General features: G+C 32.3%; 1 protein-coding gene across 2 annotated transcripts in view; it reads left to right on the plus strand.

Moving 5' to 3' along the window:
• Positions 1-21,896, plus strand: part of LOC127063425 (neurotrimin-like) — a 148,550-nt gene that overhangs the window by 103,090 nt on the left and 23,564 nt on the right. For both annotated transcript variants that reach the window (XM_050993219.1, XM_050993220.1), the window contains exon 3: positions 2,998-3,205. In XM_050993219.1, coding sequence (XP_050849176.1) covers positions 2,998-3,205 — 208 coding nt within the window. The remainder of the gene's footprint in view (positions 1-2,997; positions 3,206-21,896) is intronic.

The following is a 21,896-nucleotide window of genomic DNA, read 5'->3' on the forward strand; positions in this document are numbered from 1 at the left end:
GATAACGAAAATATATTTTCTCAACAGTGATAGTATAGAGGGCATCATAAAGGTAAAAAGATTTACCTCGGAGGGTTAGAAACGAGATGTTTCTAGTTCGGTGACTCGGACTCGAAAAGCGGTACTCTTATTTACGTGAATCTCATAAAGATTTATATATTTCGAAGGGGAACATACGAGAAGAATGTAAAAAGAGAGAGATTTTCAAATTATACACGCAAAACGAATTCGGGAATAAATATGTCTGCGCACGACGATAGCAATTCCATTATCCGTCGCCCTTTGAACGTGGTTTCTAGTGCACGCGCGTGCGAATACAGCTTGCACAAAGATATTACATAAAGAAGTGTGTATATTCGAATACGTGTACTATGCGAGAAGAGAGAATTTCAGAATTGACGGACAAAACGAATTCAATGTGCCAGCACATTTTTTTAATAAGCTCAGCCTATCATTTTTCTATACTTGTATCTCATATTATTAATAGTTTGATTTATCAAATTTCATCTAATATATTTTTGAATGAGTCTAGTTCTAGCCATATCTGAACTCTATCCCATTTAATAAGTTTGAAATGTACAACTCAGTAGATAAACCAAAATGAGATACAAACAATTTCTTCATCAAATTGCATATTATTGGACGTTTCTGATAATAAAATGGATATCGAAAAACTGAGACCATTTACAAAACAACCTACAAAATGAACATCAAAATTCAACCTTGGTAGACTATTCATGCATATGACAAAACATGTATTAGAAAAAATTGTGGAAGCGGGAAAGAGAAAAAATCTAGAATGACAAAGTTGAATATATGCGACTAGTAAAAAGCAGTGCAATACCTGCTATATTTGCAAATTCTATTGTGTACCATTGCACGTAAAAAAAGTACACGATATTACACTTCGAAACATTATTAGAGTTTTAAATATATTGTTTTGCAAATTAAAAATTTTAAATACGTTGTTTTGTGTAATATTATCTGTTTTCTTATTTTTTTAAATATTAACAAAATAATTATAAGTAAAAGTATTTTTAATCATAAATAAGTTTTTTTTTGTTAACTTGACTAAAATAGCATTTGATGAAATAATGTTGTTTTTATAGTAAGCTATTATCGTGGGAAAAAGTGTCTGGTCCCAACCAAAGTTCACGCCGAAAACATCCTGCACAAAAAGTGTTAAAAATATCAGTAAATTCGAGAAATAAACTTCGACTCTTAATTAACAGTTTAACTTTACGGAAACTGATATAAAAAAAAATACACATATTTATAATACAATTGATTCTTCCACAAATTTCATGCCGTAATTTAAATTTACATTTTGTATAATGAAATTTTGATAAATGAAAGCATTTATTAATTACTTAAATAGATTAATTTACACTATACCGTTCTCGTTTTTAACTTCGCCATTGGATAGTTATTCATTGGATAGTCATCGGACCGGTGAACCGATGATCCAAAGATCATGTAAAAGAGATTGTAATCATCCTATTCGTTATATAAACTATGTATATGACATGTCATTCATTCGCATATAAAACGAATCAGCATGAATATTTCAAACAAAATTCGCAAACGCATTTTTAGTTCACTCGTTCTAAAAAAGCAATAAAGCGCAATGAGTATGTTGCAGTCAAAATCATTAATGATAAGGGATGATAAGAAAGGCGAACAGGAAAAGAAAAAGAAAATATGAAGAAATTGTTAGGTACAAAATGATATGGAAAAATGGTTGGTCTCAAAAGAATACGAGAAACGTTGAAATAATAAAATAATGGGATAACCCGTTACGACTGCACAGAGATTTCATAGTTTTTTATTCCGGCGGTCGGGTGAGAAATCACGAATGAAAAATTATAATTGATATAGATGGAATGGAAGCGCAATAGTGGGAGATGTGCTAACGTAGAAGAAGAAGAAAGAATAAGGGGTTGAAACATTCCGAAGTTAGGTGAAAAAACTGGGTCGGTTGGAAGGTGGAAAAAAGAATAGAAAGAGAGAGAAATACAAAGAAAGAAAAAGATGGAACGGTTGAATCAAAAATACAGAGAGCACTGACTAGAGACTTATGAAATAACATGGGAGAAGTGAAAACTTGGATACGAATGAAAAGAAGGATCGTTTTCTTCATTTCTAAAAGTTTCTCTTACCCTCCCTCTCTCTTTTTCATCCCGTCTTAACTGCAGCTAATTAATAGACAATCATTAATAACTAGAAATGTCCGTCATTGTTTATAAATCGATTGTGATACGAAACGATAGAAATAATTATATTATCTATGCATGTGGTCTATACATGTGATCATAGTACATATTTATCTATGCAAATATGTATTTACATAATAAACTATCGGAAAGATGATAAAACTTAGTGGAAAAAAAACTTGAAATGCGTCACTCGGTGAATAAAATTTTATTATGCAAAATTCAAATTTCATAATAATTCAGCAAACAATGAATTTTATATAACTATGACCGTACATCTACTACATGTCGCATTAGTTTTCTTTTCTGATGCACTTTTCTCTTCATACTGTTGGCAGCTCGAAATATTCTTTATTTCTTTTTTATTGCCTTTACATTTTTCTGTATTACTTTATTAGAAAAATGTTTTATCTACATAATATCTATTTTTAATATTTTTGAATTTTTAGTTACAAAACAAAAAAGAACTTTAATAAGAACCTTTTTTTTTATTTTCTTATTTAATATATCATTTCCATATATTTTCATTTCATCTTTTATCTATTCTCTTTCTCTTTATTGAGCCTATTCTGACTTATTAACCAATCGATTTAAATCATCTCTTCTCATTTATACTCGTCAGATGCTTTTGTTGAATGCTTTAAGGATCACAAAACGTTTTTATCTGATATCTTTGATGTCATCTACTTTAGTAAGAATTATATTTATGATTGTAACACCAAACAGTAATTTGTATTTAAATTTTAGCAAATAATTTCGATCACTGCCTTAATTGTGTTCACAGGTGGCTTGGTTACGAGTGGATACGCAAACCATACTGACGATAGCGAATCACGTGATAACGAAGAACCACAGAATCTCGGTATCTCATAGTGACCACCGTACGTGGTTTCTCCACATACGCGAAGTCAGAGAATCTGACCGAGGATGGTATATGTGTCAGATCAACACAGATCCTATGAAGAGTCAGATAGGTTATCTCGAAGTTGTCGGTGAGTATTATTCCTATCTGTCTATCCTTTCATCTCTACACATTATGTACTTCATCTTATCGATCGTGCTTTACCATCGGTCCAAGGGAATCGAATGAAAGCCGCTTTGCACGTGTGATACTATTAATACTTTACACTATTCAATTTTGTCTTTGGTTTCATATTAGATAGATTAATCCAAGCTTAGTGACACACATACAAATAAATTTGTTACTAATTCGGCCAATTCAGTATATTTTTGAAATAATATACTTTTCTAAACATTAATAAAATAAATTTACTATCACAGTAATTATTATTTGACCTAAAAAGTAACTCTAATCGAATATCAAACAGAAAATGATAATTTCATTGATAATTCAAAAAGTGAACACATTCTTTTTTTCTATTTACGCTTTGCAATTTCGAGAACAGTTCGAATTGTCATGTTGGCTCGAAGATAGCAAATGCTCGTCTCTCTAGAAACAGATTGCGACGCCAGTATATGCTAACGGTTCGCGTCCGAAATAATTATTGTCAGGATGTTCGCGTCATGTTGATAGTACGCTATCTGCTACATGGATATAATTCATGGTATTTCGAACGAACGTGTGAGAACGCGGAAATTACATGGGATTTCGCACTTTCCTCTATCTGCTGTACTTCGTCTCTATCTCCATACAATCGATCAGGATTAAAAAATTCGTAGAATAATGTCGTGACTATTCTCTTTGGCCAATAAAACGATAATTAAAAAAAAATTCTTAAAAAAAGAAACGACGATAGAAAACGAGAAAATATAAAAGAAGATTTTTTGAATGCGTATGTACAAGCAAATATTTGTATTTTCCAAACTCTTCAATTCGTATTATTAAAAAACGGTATGTACACGCGGATATATTGCTTGTTTTTGGGGCAATTGTAAATGGGTTTTGTTTATATAAATTCTATCGCAAATAGTTAATTGGTTGTACAAGTGAATAGAGTTTTCTGTTTTTTTTTTGTAATAAAAAACATGATAATTTTCAAAAGAATAGATGAGCGTGGTAAAATTGAAGGCATAATGTTTTCATTTATAATAAGGGGGAGATTACATATAATCCCATACTTTCGCACTTATTATTACAAACGTACTTATCCCTCATTTACATAAGCAGGCTAAAATTTATAGGTAAGGCAATCTACGATACGTTATAACTTTAAAAAATGAAAAAATGGAACAATGATTAATCGTTAACAATTTATTAATTACTTCTGTCACTATTCAATTTATATGATAATTTAATATTTAATTTTAGACATTTGAAGATATCAAATTAAAATTGATATCATTAAGTTGACATCATTAATGAAGTAGTATCAGTAATGTTTAACACATAAAAGCGAAACTTGTCAAACAAATGTAGCTACTTTGCAGAGCTAATAACAATATTAACATAATGTTAATATATGAAAACCATCATTTCGATTATCAAAATTATTGGGATCCAAAGTTTCAACATGATTAAATCAAACATTATTTGCGATTGTTTTTATATACTTAAGTCCTACTTATTCGTTACTCTAGAATATTTTATTTAATGTTTGTCATAAGCATTATCGATTCTTCTTAATCCACAGGCATATACTTACACATTATATAAGATTAAAATTACTAAATTGATTGACGAAGAGTACAGGATTACTATCGATGAAGATTACATTTTTTTCATTCGAAGGAACGTAAAACCGCGCTAGAAGGTACTTTACATTCACTTAATTTGCAAGGCATTAACCTTGTTATATTATAGCTAGAGCAATATTATGGCTGGTGGACTTTGGTAGACTGAGAACAGTGGCGCACACTGCGCACGTACTCGCGGCACGCGAGCGATCTTTACTACCCTTCTCGGAAATGAAAAGCCCCTACCGTTCACTCTTTCTCTTTATAAACGAATGCGCGAGTAAGCTTAGTCTTTCGTTTGTATCGCCAACCAAGTACAAACACTCTAGCCTTGTATATCTGATACACTTTTTCATTCTATCTCTATCTTTCTGTTTCGGGTCATCAGGCCACTCTATTTCTAGTTGCTTTTGATACAGTGCAGGCAATAAAAAAAAAGAGGATTCTGAAAGTGCAGTAAAAGTTCTTATTTCTTGTTAAATACGCAAAATCTTTTTTTCTCTCTCCACTTTTCAAACGATTTTCAAAGTACTTTTCACCTTTCAGTTATTTTTTTTTCGACAATTTTTTCATTAAAAAACACATTTATGTGCGTTATTTTTGAACTACACGATGGGAAAGTATTAAATAGAAATTGGGAAACGAAGGAGTGTCAAAATTTTATGGAAATTTCACAAAGTTATTTCTTGTATAAAGTACGTCTCCAAAATTAATATCACAAAATGAATATTTCTTTGTTTTGCGCCTTATCAAATTACAATAAATGAAATTTTCTAAGTAATATAAAAAAGTTGATGAAATATAATAAGGGAACATTAAAATTAATGAGAATACTAATATAATAATAAAACATAGATTTCATAATAAAATCACAAAGAATCACAATCGAAAGAAGAAAAGACTATCTGTTTGCTAAAGTAATCGTGTATGTAGATATTTCATCACTTTCTGTACCTAAGGCGATCACGTCTATTATGCCCATCTTGGTTTCCCAATGAATTAATACTTTCTTAATTACTACGCGAACGTGCCAAATTTGGAAGAGCATTTTCCAGTAGCGTGCCGAGCGAACTATAGTTCACCTGTAAAATCGCTTTTCCCACCGTGACACGTGCTAATAATATGAGAGAGAGAGAGAGAGAGAGAGAGAAGAGAGAAAGCGAGCAAGCGAGTTGTAAATTACATCGTAACGAGCTTTGCTTGTCGGATATTTATTTAATATTCATGTAAGGAGTAGTTAGTAGATTAAGAAAGATTTTTCGGAACGAGAGCAAAAAAATTAATTACATTCATTGTTTGATTACCATTTATTCGTCTTTCAGGGTTAACGTATCCATGCTTTTTATTTCTATTTTTTGAGAAGCACAGAGGGAAAAAGAGAAAGAGAAAGAGAGAGAGAGAAAGAGAGAGAAGAGAGAAGGAAAGAGACAGAAAGAGAAAGAGACAGAGATACTTCGTTTGGCGGAAAAAGGGATCATTTTAAGCCGAGTAATAACATGCTCCACGTACCGAGGCTTATTTGTAATGAAAAATCCATTGAGAGATTCGCGATTAAGGGCGAAAAGGAAATCGCTCAACAAAGATGCGAACGAGAAAGAGCAAAGAGATAGAATGTAAAGTAGAAAAAAAAAGAAGAAGAAAGAGAATCCCGTTTATTTCCAAGGATAGGAAAGTACATATGTATGTGTACGTATATATATATATATATATATATATATATATATATATATAAATGTATACGTATCTTTTTCTTCTTGGCATTTCGACCCGCAGAAATGTTCGATCGGTCTCGAGACCGCACTTTGTGTCCTATACGATGCATCACACTCAGCAAAAGATTTCTTAAGCGACGAAGAGCTTTCTCTTTTTGCAAGAGCCACGATCCACAAGAAAAAGAGAGAGAAAGAGAAAAAGACATAAGCAAAGAAAGAAAGACGATGTGCCGATTTACATCTTGCTGCTTTTCGAAGGAAACCGGTATCGTACAGTATCGTATACGGTAGATACATACGTATACATTGGTACACCGAGTAACAGAAGCGAAATGATTTCACGAGGGAGATGAACTTCCGTAAGTAGCCGCTCGGCTGTACGTGAAAGTACTCCGACGGTTTCCAACGTGGATAAAGCGGAGGTATGGGACTAGTAGTAGTGAGAGAGTATGATAGAGAAAGAGAGAGAAAGAGAAAGAAAGAGAGAGAGAGACAGAAAGAGGGAGAATGAACGAGAAAGAGCAAGAGGGGTTTACGGACGAAACTCACGGGATTAAATTGCTACAGATGGGATGCACGAGCCTCCCCCGCATCTCGAGAATACCAATTTGATTTCGGTACGAACGGCATGAGCGGGGTTACTGGAAAGATCGTAAAATATATACCTAACAAACGTTCACAACGAATCTCATGGCATCGTTTGCTAGCTAAGAATTGACAATTGCAAGTCTTTCTTTACTGAGAGGGTGAAAATTCTGGGACAAGTAATCTTAGAATTTTTGAGGATTTCATCCATGATGAGGTCTTTTTGATAACTCCTCGAGGACAATATTTACTGGGCTAAAGGTACTTTTTTCTTCGTGTTATTTCATCGATGATGACATCTATGGAATGATTCTAACTTGAAATAAATTATTAGATTAACAGGAGATAATTTGCAAGTATGATAATTTTCAAACTGTGATAATTACACATTTACATGACGTTCGAGATGACGATACTCTTCGAAATTGACCTATATGCTTGTTACGTGAATAATATCCAAAGGTATTGAATACTGATTTATATACACTTGTATATTTCTAAATCATGTCGTTTTTATGGTATTTCTTTTTAAACGTGCATCAATATATACGTACATGATGAAAATTATGAATAGATCTTCGTGAATACAATTTTTCATAAAGTCAACTCTATCGAAAAAAGGCGAAGTAGTGAATTGTTCTATATGAATTACCTACCGGAGATTAAACTCGTTTCGAAGCACTCGGTATAATTTTCAAAGTGACTTTTCCGACAATCTAAGCTACTCATAATCCATAAAACCCAAATATGGTCAGTTGAGAACACGTCAAAATGATTTATAATGTTAACCAGATCTTTTTTAAAGAGTTCTATTTTTAAAAGCTATTTGTAGATAAACCCATTTCTTTTCTCTTTGTAATTTTCGAAAAAATAATATTCTGCATCTTATTAAAAAAAGTATCTTTTCATTTCTAAACCTAGCAAATCAGTTTCTTTCTTTTAAAAGGATTTTAAAATTCGAACAATATTCCAAATTTAAAATACTGATTGAATTCAGAATAATGATTTTAGTCATAAAAATTTCACTAAATGAACAGAGAAAGGGTAAATAAATCCAACGAAAGTAAATTTAGTTTTATCGAAATTCACAATCTATGTGAAGTGCAGATGTATACAGATAAAAATGTATAACATTGGTATAAAATTACTGACCTCTTTTTATCCTATTCTTTTTGATAGGTTCTTCTTTTTATAATTTGAAAATCTTCTAAATTTGAAAATCAGTATAAGTTTCATTTTAGCTATAAAAATCAATATTATATAACACACACATACAAATCTTGCGCTTTTCCAAAAATTACTCAAATGTTTCTTTTAAATATATAACTCTTTGTAATTAAATGATTCGTAATTTAAGACGAAATTAACCAAGAAATATCCCTTACAAATGTGTACATCAAAGTTGAATAAATAATTAACCGAATAATAGAAATGACTAACCGCTTTATTCAGCAGTATTACCTTAGTACTTGAACGAATCGGAAACTTTTACGCGAAGAAGAATTGACTTAAATTCTCCTTTACTGCTCGCCTAACCTACTTCAAACCGAAACTTTGCAACTCTTCCGTTTCGTGGTTTCTAAAGTTCATTTTCTTTTACCTGGGAATTTTCATTCGCTCGGATAAAGACACGGAAAGCGTTAGAGTAGAAGAAAGTGCATAGAGATATCGATGTCTATAACAATATGGACAGAAAAAAAACTACCACAAAGGAGCATAATGATTTAAGATATCACAAATATTTTAAATTCGAAACTATAGACTACTTGTTTTACAATTATTCGATAAATTCTCTTATTACTTAATTGATTACGATACTCTTCATACATTCTTTTGTTGTTGATAATATCATTCATATTACACATTCATTAAATAAGACATTATGTAACACATTTCTTTACTAAAAATTTTAATAATTATTATTGAATAAATTATTTTCTTTATTTTTATTCATTTATCAAATATTAAGTATCTTAAAAACACTTGTTTTCTCTCTTATTTTCCTTTTTATTTCATTTTTCGTTATTTTCTCGCTCTCTCATTATGGATTCAATTTTATTAATGGCGAAGTCAAATAAACGAAATCACGAAAATTGAATTGCGATAATAAAAAATGCGTTGTTGTAATGTTTAAACTAATTCTAAAAAAATTGAAGACTGTCACGTCACTTTTCAAGTAAGCACGATATCTCTTTCCTTCGTACACTAACACATATACGAACTCCAAATTAAATAAAAAAGCATCCTGCATGGATGCAGTAATCTTGATTGATACAGTATATCAATCAGGATACAGCATTAAGTATAGAGACGGCATCCAAAACGTGTTTTCATCCTTCTCGTTGTTTAAAAAATTTCCTAGAGTTTACGAAAGATTTAAGATGGAAGCAATTGATTTGGCATACCGTGTTCTTCACACCTTTGAAATGGCGCAGATCGGTAGTATCTACCTGCTACACGAAATTTTCTCTACTCATCCTCATCTTTCTAGAGCATCCTCATTCACGAGAAATCTATGAGGGAAAGGTAGTCCGAGAAAAAGGGTGAATCGCCGAGCTTATTTTCAAAGCTCCAGTAGACTAGCCGTTCGAGATTGCACAAATTTCGCAATATTAGAGGAGAGAAGTAACACACAGTATAGTGGTGAGAGGTTGGCTGCTTGAAAGTCGAGCCGTGGTAACGCGAGCTAGTAGCTGGTACTGGGGGTAACTACGAGGATTGGAGGGTGGCACTGGCACGAAGAAGAAGAGGAGAACGAGGAGGAGGAAGAGAAACTAGTAGCGTTGGAGTTGTGGACACGCTCAAGCTAGCCAACCAGCTAGCCAACCAGTCAGCCGCTCGTAGAAGATGAAGAAGTGGAAGAAAGCTTGGATTGTGAGTGTGCCGAAACCACCTCGTCTACTTTTTTCTCAGGCGACATTCCTCTCTGCGCGTAATGAATAACAAGCGTATAATGGCACGGCAGGGACTCGCCTGGTACACTTATATTGTAGAACCAGCCGGCGAACGAAGAGAGAAGAAATATTGGAGAAATGTTTTTTCTCTGTCTCTAAGTTGCTTAATTAGCGTGTATTATTTTTCCACAATATAATGAACTAGACAAAAAATGTTGTGGTCCATTCGTAACTGTATCTCCGAAGATTCTCCTCTTCCTTTCCTGGTTTTCTTGAAATAACGAGTTGGTAGAGATATCAGATGAATTTTCATTTCTTTTGCCTTTCTTTTCTTCATGCGTAGTATTTATAATGAACAGATGTTATATCCTGGTTATTCATATACTACATAAATATAGATATATTAAAGTAATAAATTATTAATATAAATAAATAATTATTTATGAATATTACAGAATCAATTGAAGTTAATTTTTAAATCAAGCATTTTTATTTTGGACTTACTCTTACTTCCCAATCGGTTTAAAGATAGCTAAAGTATAAGAAAGATGTATCGCGAATTTGTCTTAAAACGCTTCCAAAGAAATTGTAAGATGCTTTGCGCTTCAGTCCGTCTTTCTTTCGCCATTATCCCTCTGTTCCACCATCTTGTTGAAACCTAACGACTGGAGGCATTACCACGATGAACTGTACTTTTGAGCAATAACCAACGCAGTAACGCTATTATTGTTTCCTTTTACGTCGATATGGGCCGAGGATGGGAAGAAAAAAGAAAAAAGAACGACGAAGAGAAATATTCGTTCGGAGCTTGCAGCAATTTGATAGTGTTACACGTGAGTGTCATTCGAGTCGACGCTTTTATGTATCGGGTAAATAGAGTCATTCCGTCCTCTCTTTTCCTCTCTCTCTCTCTCTCTCTCTCTCTCTCTCTCTCTCTCTCTCTCTCTCTGCCTTCCTGTTTTCCTTGCCTTAGTAACGATAGCCGAAAGATTTCGATCGAAAATCCAGACAGAGTCCTTTGGCGGATCATATGTCCTTCGACAAAGTGATCCATTGTCTTGGTACTCAATTCCTTTATTCTCGATTCCTCGGGTGAGTATTTTTCGTCAGGCACTTGACAATACATATATTTTCATTTTTCCCTTGTCCTCGAGTGGCTACTTCTCTGTCTTTCCATTCTTTTTCTCTAGACGCTGACAGATAACAAGATAGCAACATAACCATGACGAGAAGTATCTTTTACGAGAAAATTGTTCGTTCGTTTCCTTCTTTCTCTCTCCTCGTGTAGGAAGCATCTTGAAAATGGATGTATATGTGCGTGTATGTGTGAGAGAGAAAGAGAGAGGGAAAGAGAGATTTTGCCTTTCTCTTTATCCTCCACCAAGCTGAGAAGTGCTTTCTCCCAAATAAGCGCTAGAGAAGGTACTACAACTTCTATTTCGTTATCGACTCACAAAGCCGGACAGTTTACTTCTGTGAATAACAATAACGTACTGAGAATGCTACATTTCCTGGCAACAACACAACAACAATAACGACAACGAAATATTGCCGACAAATACTGCTCTTTGTTTCCTCGACATTATTTGCCATGATTTTCAAAATTTTTTCTTGTATTTTCTTTGAATAATTGAGTCGCAAGATGAACAATCGATTCTTGAATGTCAGACTACAAAAAGTCTCTCTCTCTCTCTCTCTCTCTCTCTTTCTCTCTCTAAATATATATATATATATATATATATATATATATATAAATATATATATGTATATATATATATATGCCTCCAAATATTTCTACGATAAAACGATATATGATATTCTCACGAATTATTATTTTGTAAAATAATGTGATAGTCAAGAATTATGAGAATGATTTGTTGGAGAAAGGTAAAGAGATATCTAGAGAAAAAGACATAAATAACAAAAAAAGAAAAGCGTCGATAAAAAAACATAAGAGCATTGATCAATTAATGATGTTTAATCTATGAAAAGCTAAAAGGCAAATATAAAATAAATCGTCTATTTAAAAAAAGGATTATCGCAATATCATGTTTCCTTTTTTTAATGCTTGTATTGGTAAAACATTAATAAAAATAAATATTTTTATAATCTTTTCATGTCCAGATTAGTTTCATTATCACAAGAAATGCACAAAGTAGGATAAACTTTCATTATTTTTATTCCTGCCTTTGTAAAAGAAAATTTTTTAATATTTATATGTGCACATAAATGGTTGGTATCGGCAATGTTGAAGAGTTAAATAAACAAGCTCACATATTCTCTGGAAAGCACGAAAAGCGATGAGTTCGAAGTTGTATGAGATTGATATATGTAGAATTTCATATGAAAATATATATAATTGATTGGAAGAAAGAAATACAAGAATATAAAAATATAAAATCTGATAGAAATATCTACGTAATATATTTTAAATCTTCTTAATTCAATCTCATAATGTTCTCCGTCTCAACTTTCATGGATTTTATGTAGTGTTTAGGAAGTGCCCTTTAGTCATCTGCATGTTCAAATATAACAATTTGCGCTCGACAGCACACTATGTAGAATTAGATAATTAGATAATGGGCATTTACGCATTCTAGTAGCTCATCATGTGTATATCAACATATATTATCATTACTCATATGTTGTTCACTTGTCATATTTTGTTTACTACTATAAGTCAGTTTTATTACCATTAACCTCATTATTACGCATACAGTACATATATTAATTTACATTTCTTCGTTTCGCATGTTTATATCTATTATCTCTACACAGCGTAATACATACCAATTTATGTACTTATGTATATAGGTACATACATTTATATGTACATAGATATATAGTATATTACGATATACGTACGTACATATATACAAAAAGGGTTTGTTCCACACCAGCTGGTACGTTATTAAAACGTCCCGCTGCTCTTGTATCTTGTGGTAATGTAAATAAAACCTACGTAAAATATAATACCTTTTGCGGCTTATATAACGAAGGCGTGGATATCTTAAGTACACCATTTTATTTTAGCACGAACTTGTAATACACTTTTAATCTATTACTACTTATGGATTTTGCATAGAAACTATTTACGATCACATTCTGTTGAGACTACATTCTCTTACGAATTTTTACAAACTATTTGAAGTTCCGGTGTATTTCTTAATAAAACTTAGAGTTTCAATTCTAATATTGATTTAATCGGTCGAGAAAGGGACATTAAGTAATAATAAGGATCCTAAAGTATATATCAGTACATATGTACACTTATCTTCTCTATTTGATTGATTTTTTTTTCATCGTTCATCTTTATAATGTACACTTCCAGTATCCATTACGAGTGGCTTCGACGTACATGATATGCTTTACAAGACTTGGCCACGTTTCATAAGGGTCTCACCTTTACGCATGTATGTATGTATATGTGCACGATATCCCACGGCAGAGAGCGGGCGCAAAGCACTTGAATTATTCACGAAGTTGGAGCAGGCTTGCACTTGCTAATTAACCGACAGCCTGTTGTCACGTGAGCTTTCTCTTTAAGCTCACAGATTAGACGACGAAAGAGCTTTTGCGTCTTTCTCTTCTCCTCATGGAATTCGATTCAACAGCTTTCTGTAAGTCGCATCTGAACTTAAGCGAATTGACTCTTTTAAAATCTATAACTCGTTGAAAATGATAATAATTAAATTCATAATTCTACGTTGACTACACCTTTAAATCGTTTTTTCAGGTGTCATATTAAAAAAGCATATCGTTAAATAATAGTTATATGTAGTGCAGATCTTGCAAATATTTATTTAAATTTCGTCAACCCTTTAATCTGTGAATTTTCCCTTTATTTTTTAGATATTATATACATATTTCCACGTAAATAACTATTTGTGCAGTAGTCAGCATTGAATATCAATTCGTTTTTGACGCATGACTACTTCTACTCACTTTATGGAACGAAGTATACTTTCAACTTCGACTACTTATTCTCCGTTTTGACGCAATTTCCTATTGACATTCTCTATAATATGCATCTTAAATATTAAAATCATATTTGACAACTCGTAATTTCTACGAACAAGAGTAGGATTTATTAAGAGATTTTATGTCGGCTCAATAATCCTGGTAATTAATATAACGATAATAATTATGTTGACGATACGTCAAATTGGATAAATAGCGGTTTAATTTATTATCAATAATGAAACGAACGAACCATAAGAAAATAATCAACATACTCTATAAAGTTCATGCTTGACCACGACCACGTTCAATATGTACTAAATAAATATTTATGTTTGATATTTCGTTAATGTTATAATTTTTATTGATAGAAATAGAAAGTTTCGAAAATGTTTTTTATAATCTTCTATTGAATCTAGTATGATCATAAAAAAATAAGAATAAGAATACACAACTTCTTTATTTTTTTCCTATTTCATAATAATCTCTATATATGACTAATTTACTTAAAAAAGATCATATAAAATTCTTTTATTTGTGGATTTTTTAATCTGAATCCTAGATTTTTATACTGTACTCAGAATCACTGATTGAATCTTAATTAATTTTCTACGAATATTTTGTTTAAATTTACCACGCAACTGTGTCGTTTTTTTATTGTCAAGGACAAAGTAAATGCAATTTATTCGCAACCACGAATAGTTCCGTGCGAAGTTAAAGCGTAAAGAAAACAAGTAGAGAGAAAGAGAAAAATAGGTCCATTATGCAAAATATATTTTCAAACGATTACCGTTCGCCAATTTTCTTTACACACTCTTTGTGCACATAAACAAATTAGGAAATATAATTCGGCTGTGTTTTTGTGCATTGATTTCGCTTGTAATTTTGTTCGAGATTGTAAGTTATTTCAAGCAATGCTTTTATATCGAAAAACATGCGATATGCTTTATAAGCCCTATTTGTAAATTTCATGAAGCTATTTACCGAGTTAATTTTAATTAATACATCCGAAATTTTATCGATTGGAAAAAGGAAAATGGCGAAACATTGAGATTACAAAGTTATCTCTTTCTCTCTTTCTTTCGAATGATTCTATCGCATTATCGTTGTCACACGAAGTATTGGGATTTGGTAACTTTGCTGATAAGTTCATAGACATTATCGGAAATACGTTGAGCTACGGCCGAATCGATAACTATAATGGAAAGGCAATGTATCGTTGCAGAGCGACGGGCATGAAGCTATTCGTCGACGATGCTTAAAATCTGTTACGCAGTTGCAGTGATGCATTGCAGCGTAAATCATACGCCACCGCACGATATACTTCATTTTCGAAGTAGAGAACACAGTGGCTGGCGATGTTTATTAATCAGATAGATACAATTGTATCGTTATCGATCGCTTCGCATACTTTTCGATAATGATCGCTAATGGGCAACAGTAAAATAATTTACCAGCTTATTCGGTAATTGTCGGAAACGGCAAATCAAGGAACGATTTAAAATTTATTTATAAATTCGAAAATTGATGATATATATCTCAATGCTATTCGTATCTAAAGATATACGATTTTTTATTTCTTTTAGAAATAATTATCGTGAAATTTCATGAGAAAATTTGTGACATTTTCTATTTTTCAAAAATGTTTAAAATTTAGGATCTTCATCGCTAGCAAGAAGTAATTATCGTGATCAAATTCGGAACGAGTACCGGATTCATTTCGAGCATTTCGTCACAAGTTTTCCTCTTTTAACGTCCATTCGAATTTCTACTTGCTCTCTCATTTTCTTTCTCTCTTTCCCTCACGCGTACACGTCCGTAGAGGACGTCCCATTTGGCACGCTAGCATGCAATGACTCGAATAGCTGTTCGATTTACGCATCGAAATTAAGCCACGCTCGACTTACAGCAATACCGCGATAGCGGGGTACTTTTTCTTTTTTGTTTCATTTTTGTTTTTTAAGCTATTTCCACAACCATCGAAACGCATGATCCGTACTATTTTCACTGTCACAAATTTTCCTGGTTTAGTAGACGCAACTCTATGAGCATAGAATAGGGGAGAAAAGAAGGACGAAAATAAAAAAAAAAATTAAGAGAAAAAAGAGAGAGAAAAAGCAGAGACGAGAAGGAACCGCTTTATTTTAACGTCACGCTGGCATAATTAAACAAAGCCATAAGAGTTGAAATGGAAAACGCACGAGGAGTTAAATTTGTAAAGAAAAACAAAGGAAAGTGGCAAGTAACATATGTAAATCAAAAAATATTTTTGAGTTAAATTTTCGTTAAATTACAGAGACGATCTTTATTTTCATTAGTCATCTCGCTGGACAATATTTTTTAATATTTAATTATCTTTAAATATTTTTTAAAATTAAATAATTATCTTTAATTATTTAATTATCTTTAATAATTGCTATAATTTAAATTTTATATTAATGTGAATGAATTATAAATTGAATTCATAAATGCATAAATATAAGCAAATTTTGAATAAATAACTTTTATTTCTATAAAGGCATCACATTACTATTAAAAAAAAAAAACATCAGCAGCTTAAATAACATAGAAATAAGTAATGAACTAATTCGAAAAAATGCTAAATAGCAGTGATATAAAATTTAAACATTAATTTTGCACGAATAATTATGTATCAACCCAATACTTTCGAACAAGAGTGTTCTATTGCAATATTGACGTGAGCGATACTTCATATTAAATAATCCATGCACATATGTGAATGTGTAGCATCATTAACGTACATTAAATATGTATCAACACTCATTATAACACGCTTCGTGTAAACATATAGAATAGTCGTCGTTTCGAGAATTATATATTTTACCTATTGTTCCAATAATTTTATTAATATTACAACGCGAATTTAATAGCGATCGTAGGAGAATAATATCGTAAAAAGTACAAAAGGAAAATAGAAACCATAACTTTTAACCGACATAACATTCATATTCTTTATTTACCGTAGTTTGCAGGCCATAGCGTCCGGTCCAAATGGAAAAAGTTTAATATAATTGTTCGTGTCTTTTACCAGTCGTCGTCTCGCTGTATTTCTTCCTGTCCTTTTAGTTGGGAGAAATTACAAAAGACTGCAGAAATATTTTATCTTAATCTAAGATACTGCTACGGTAATCTCTAAATACAAAGAAACGTGGCTGCTCGTGGCATTCTTGCAGACTCTTGTTGTAAAGGAGATCGAGAAAGAGAGAGAGAGAGAAAGAGAAAGATAGAGAGAGTGTGTCTATACGAGAGAGTGAGAGAGAGAGAGAGACAGAGTGAAGGAAAAAAAAGTAAATGACCAAATATATTTAATACCGGGCGTACAGTGTTAAAGACAAGAAAAGAGGGTGGAATGTGATGTAAAAGAAAGAACTAAACTGACTGTTTTCACTGAAACTTATTTGTTTTAGTCTCTCTCCCTGGAAAACTGCATCCGTTTTGTGACGACGTGAGAATAATTGGAGAGAATTAAATAGTCCACGATTTATTTGCGTAAAGATATATTAAGTAAAGATAAGGAAAAAATAAAACACAAGTAAACCAGAATACAAATAGGATAAATTTGATATAATCCATGATAAGTATCGTTCTCTTTTGCCAAAAATCAAGAGATCGAGGTATGATTCTCGAGAGACATCTAACTAACAAGAAAAGGTTCTTATCTCAGAAATTCTGATTTTAATGAAACTTAGTATTTAAAGTACATCGAGTTATATACGAAAGATCTTTTCAATGGAAATTTACTTTAGAATAGATAAAATCACTTTATAATTTTGGATTTTTAGTTTTTTTTCTATATAACTAGCTTTTAAGAAATAGAAAAGAAAACGTTTTATATGGAAATAACATCATATTTTATATAATCAATATTACAGAACATATTCAACGAGAATAAAAATAGTTTCAACATTGAAATGCATTTTAAATGTTTTATAAATCACTTAAAACCAATAGAAGCTCTCGCTCAATCAGTGTCTGCAACAATTTACAGCAACAACATTCTGTTGATATTATCTATAACAGGTAATTTTAATGAACAGCTTGGAGCATTATCATTTGGAAAGTTAACCACATGATTATTTTACAATTGGTTCGTTAATATATATTTATTGAATACTAAATTACGAAAAATGTTAGTATTAGATTTGTAAATCAATAGAGAGAAAAAAAGTGAGAGAAAGAGAGAGAGAGAGAAAGAGACAAAGCTCAGTCCCGTTGAGAAGAGTATCTCAGCATCTTTAAAAAAAGTACCAAAATTATTTATCTACCGATATCTACTTATCTACCGATATACGTATACGACTTTGGAATATGAAAACAATTTGTAAGAAGATTTTTTGATGTTGTAATTCTTGTAAATTACGATAATTAATTATTTTGTATAATTATAGTCTTTGATTTATCTTCAATTGTCCTTGCTTAAACACACAAACGCGTTTGCATACGCATGATATGAAAGCGAATATACAGAGAACAGTGTTTGCAATGATCGCATTGCGACTATTGCAAATACCGATTACATTTGCTCCAATACAAGTTTATTAGTATAAATAATGATTCATTATAACCACATTTATTTTTAGGAAGGTAAAATAGTACATGTTTGCATAAAGGAAGAAAATACTGAATAAAATTTCTTTCTTAAGAGAATATATGACATGGAATTATTCTCTATAGTATATTAAATAGACTTAACTTGGATCTTGTACAAAAGAACTATGTAAATTATACAAAGAGAAAAGCTTTGCGGCTAGTTCGACTAAGTTGTTGTTCTTCGCTGTTTTAAACACTTTAAATTTGTCTATTGTTAAAGAAAAGACTTATACAGAAACTGTTGCAAATATGACTCGACTCTTTTCCGAGAAGTTGCAATCGTCTTATTCTCAATAACAGCCATTAATGATTGATATTGACAGTAAACGTACATCATCAAAATGACTCTATTTTATTATATTTTGAGCACTTTTTGCAATAGTTATATGCGATCCTTGGTTCTTAGAAAATGGATATTTTTGAAAAGTAATTGTGAGAAACGTGAACATATTAATTTCATTAAGCTTTTACCATGTCTCAAGAGACAAGAGTTATAAAGAGAGATAATTTTCAAATAGTTGATAACAAGTATTAATTTTATCCGTAAAATTCCTCCTCCAAACTTGTTCATGCACTACATTTCGAAATATTTATATCGTCAATTCAACAAAATTTTACGGAGTTATAAGAGTACGATTTAATTTTTTCGTTTTAATGCAATTAGACGTGTTGGGGAAAGTTTTTTCTCACGTTATTTCAAAGTAATAAATTTAAAGGTTTTATCATAAATTTTTTATCAAAGGAGAATTAATATCTACGAATGATATTTTATAAATTCCGATTGCCGAAATATCAAAGAGAATTTTCGTTCCTTTTGAAAACGAAGATTCTCTCCGTTTAGGAACTGTGAGGCGAGGTGAAAATCCTGGAAAATCTGGAGCTAGTCTCCGATAGCGCTGCGGTTACCGGGAGTCAAAATAGACGAGGTAGACCTAGATTGATGCGAGACGCATGGCTTGTGGGTGCAGGACATACGATTCGCCATGCGACCTCCCTTTCTGTCTCTCGTTCAATCAGGAGATGGAGAGCAGATAGTAAATGGAGAAATCACAGTGACGACCGTAGTTGAAGCAAATTCCTATTCTTATTGCCTTTACGAAAGAAACTCTTTCTTTTTCCACTTTCTGACAAATAAAAAAAAAACATCGTTGATTAAAGTTTGTTTTAACGTGAATCTAATCTGAAATATATTTTTTTCGAGCATATAACGAGCCACAATATTATTATATGAGTTTATATAAATAAAAGACATAACTTTTCAACAAAGTTTTCTGAAGCGATTAAAGATTGTAAAAGAAAAAGAAAAGAAAAAAACATCGTAGAGAATACTTTTTAATATCCTACACAGGATAACGTTACAATTTTATTGCAAATAATAAGAAGTAAATTGACTTTGTAATATTTCGAACGATTACATTTATTACCACGATGCACTTATTTATTCGAAAGTCAGAATATGTACGTTTTTTTTTGTGAATGACATTTTTGTATTATATTAGTGAGCCAATGGAGAGTTTCTTTGTAATAGCAAACATTTGAAAGTCTAGAAGTACGCATCATATGGTCCAAGCTAACTCGTGACGTTTCTATTTTATATTAAACTATTATACAGCACAACATTGCATTCGGTTCGCTGCCCTGAACTAGTTCGACTCAACTGGAGATTGATGGCACTAGGAGATATAGGGAATATAGAAACGTGAGGAACGTATAATATATATATATATATATATATATATATATATATATATATATATATATATAATTCGTATTATACAGAAGTTTCAACCAACGTCGGATATATATCTATAATTATATCTCGAATTTTACTTTTGATAACGAGTGGCATTATTTATAATATTAAAAAAAAAAAAAACAAATAATTGATAGAAAAGACTCTATATAACTTTAAAATCTATGGATAAAATTCATGAAAGAAAGATAAAATATGTCGAATACTGAGAGCTCTGATGTCTGTATAAAAGCAATTTGTTTCTTGACATTCGGTCTGATTTGTTACACTACTAGAGTAGCTCGAATAATCGAAACACTCCGTAGAATATAATTTAATCCCAAAGCGAGCAAAAGTTGAGTGTCCAGTAGATCTTCGACAATGTCGTTCAGACAGTTCAGATCCAAGCCGTATCTCTAACAAGACAATAAAGCGAAAAATAAATCGTTCTGTTCTTTCACGGGCATTTCTCACGCATGTCAACCGTAGATGTTGCTGTTCGCTCAATCATACCGCCATTAATTACAAACCTCTTCTTCGACTCTCAGTATGAGGTATATCTCTGAAACTAAAATTCAATGAAAAAGAATCGTAGAAAATGAGAAAGCTAAGCGATAGGAGAATTCTGTCAAGCATAAAATGGAACATGGAAGCAATGGATGCATTTACCGTACGCGTGTCTCCCTTCGTTCTAATTTCCGCGATGATCGAGACACGTGTCGTACGGCTTGCTGCACAATGCCGCTCGAGTTTTGCACATTATGACACAAACGTCGTAGCACGTGGCATTAAATTTTCGGAAGGATGACTGGAGTGATGGTGGTGGTAGTAGTGGTGGTGGTCAGAAGCGGATGAGCTAGTGGGTGATTAATGATAGTCGCAAGGGTAGTAGCCAGTCATGGGACGAATATTTCCAGCACGTAGCATATACTTCTCGTTATAGTAGCCTGTAGAACACTGACTAGATGGCGAGAAAGAAGGAGGATCAGGAGAAGAAAAAAGAGAGAAAGGGAATGTAACGGTTAGTAAGCCTGTGTAGTAGAAGAAAGGCACGTATGTTTCTGTAGCGCTAGAGCGAATACAGAGAGATATACAGTGATAAGAGAAAAAGGAGAAAAAAGAGTGCCGGATTTGACCCGCCAATTCAGCATCAGCCATACGACTACTCAACCGCAAATCGAATTCCAGCCGTAGGGCGGAATAAAATCGACCTTCTGCAGATCCACCTCCATCCACATACATTTCTTGTTAAAAAGAGAAAGAGAGCAGGAGAGTTTACGGTGCACCTTCGGGCCGATTCACATTTAGGCGAACATGGTAAGACATTACTCGCGAGGGACACGTTTATTTGACGCTCGGAGAGTTGCTCTGACATTAGGGTAGCTATGGATGCGCTTTCGACTTTAATGGACGTATCAGTAAAGCTCAAATAGAACAGTATTATCCATTATAATATCTTGCTTTGTAAAAAATATAATACAGTTTTGCTTCCGATGTCAACATAATGACTTTTCATTCTCTAATAGCATAAATTATATGTGATCGGCTACGGGTA

Source organism: Vespula vulgaris, chromosome 4 (genome assembly GCF_905475345.1).
Source record: "Vespula vulgaris chromosome 4, iyVesVulg1.1, whole genome shotgun sequence".
Lineage (NCBI taxonomy): Eukaryota > Metazoa > Arthropoda > Insecta > Hymenoptera > Vespidae > Vespula > Vespula vulgaris.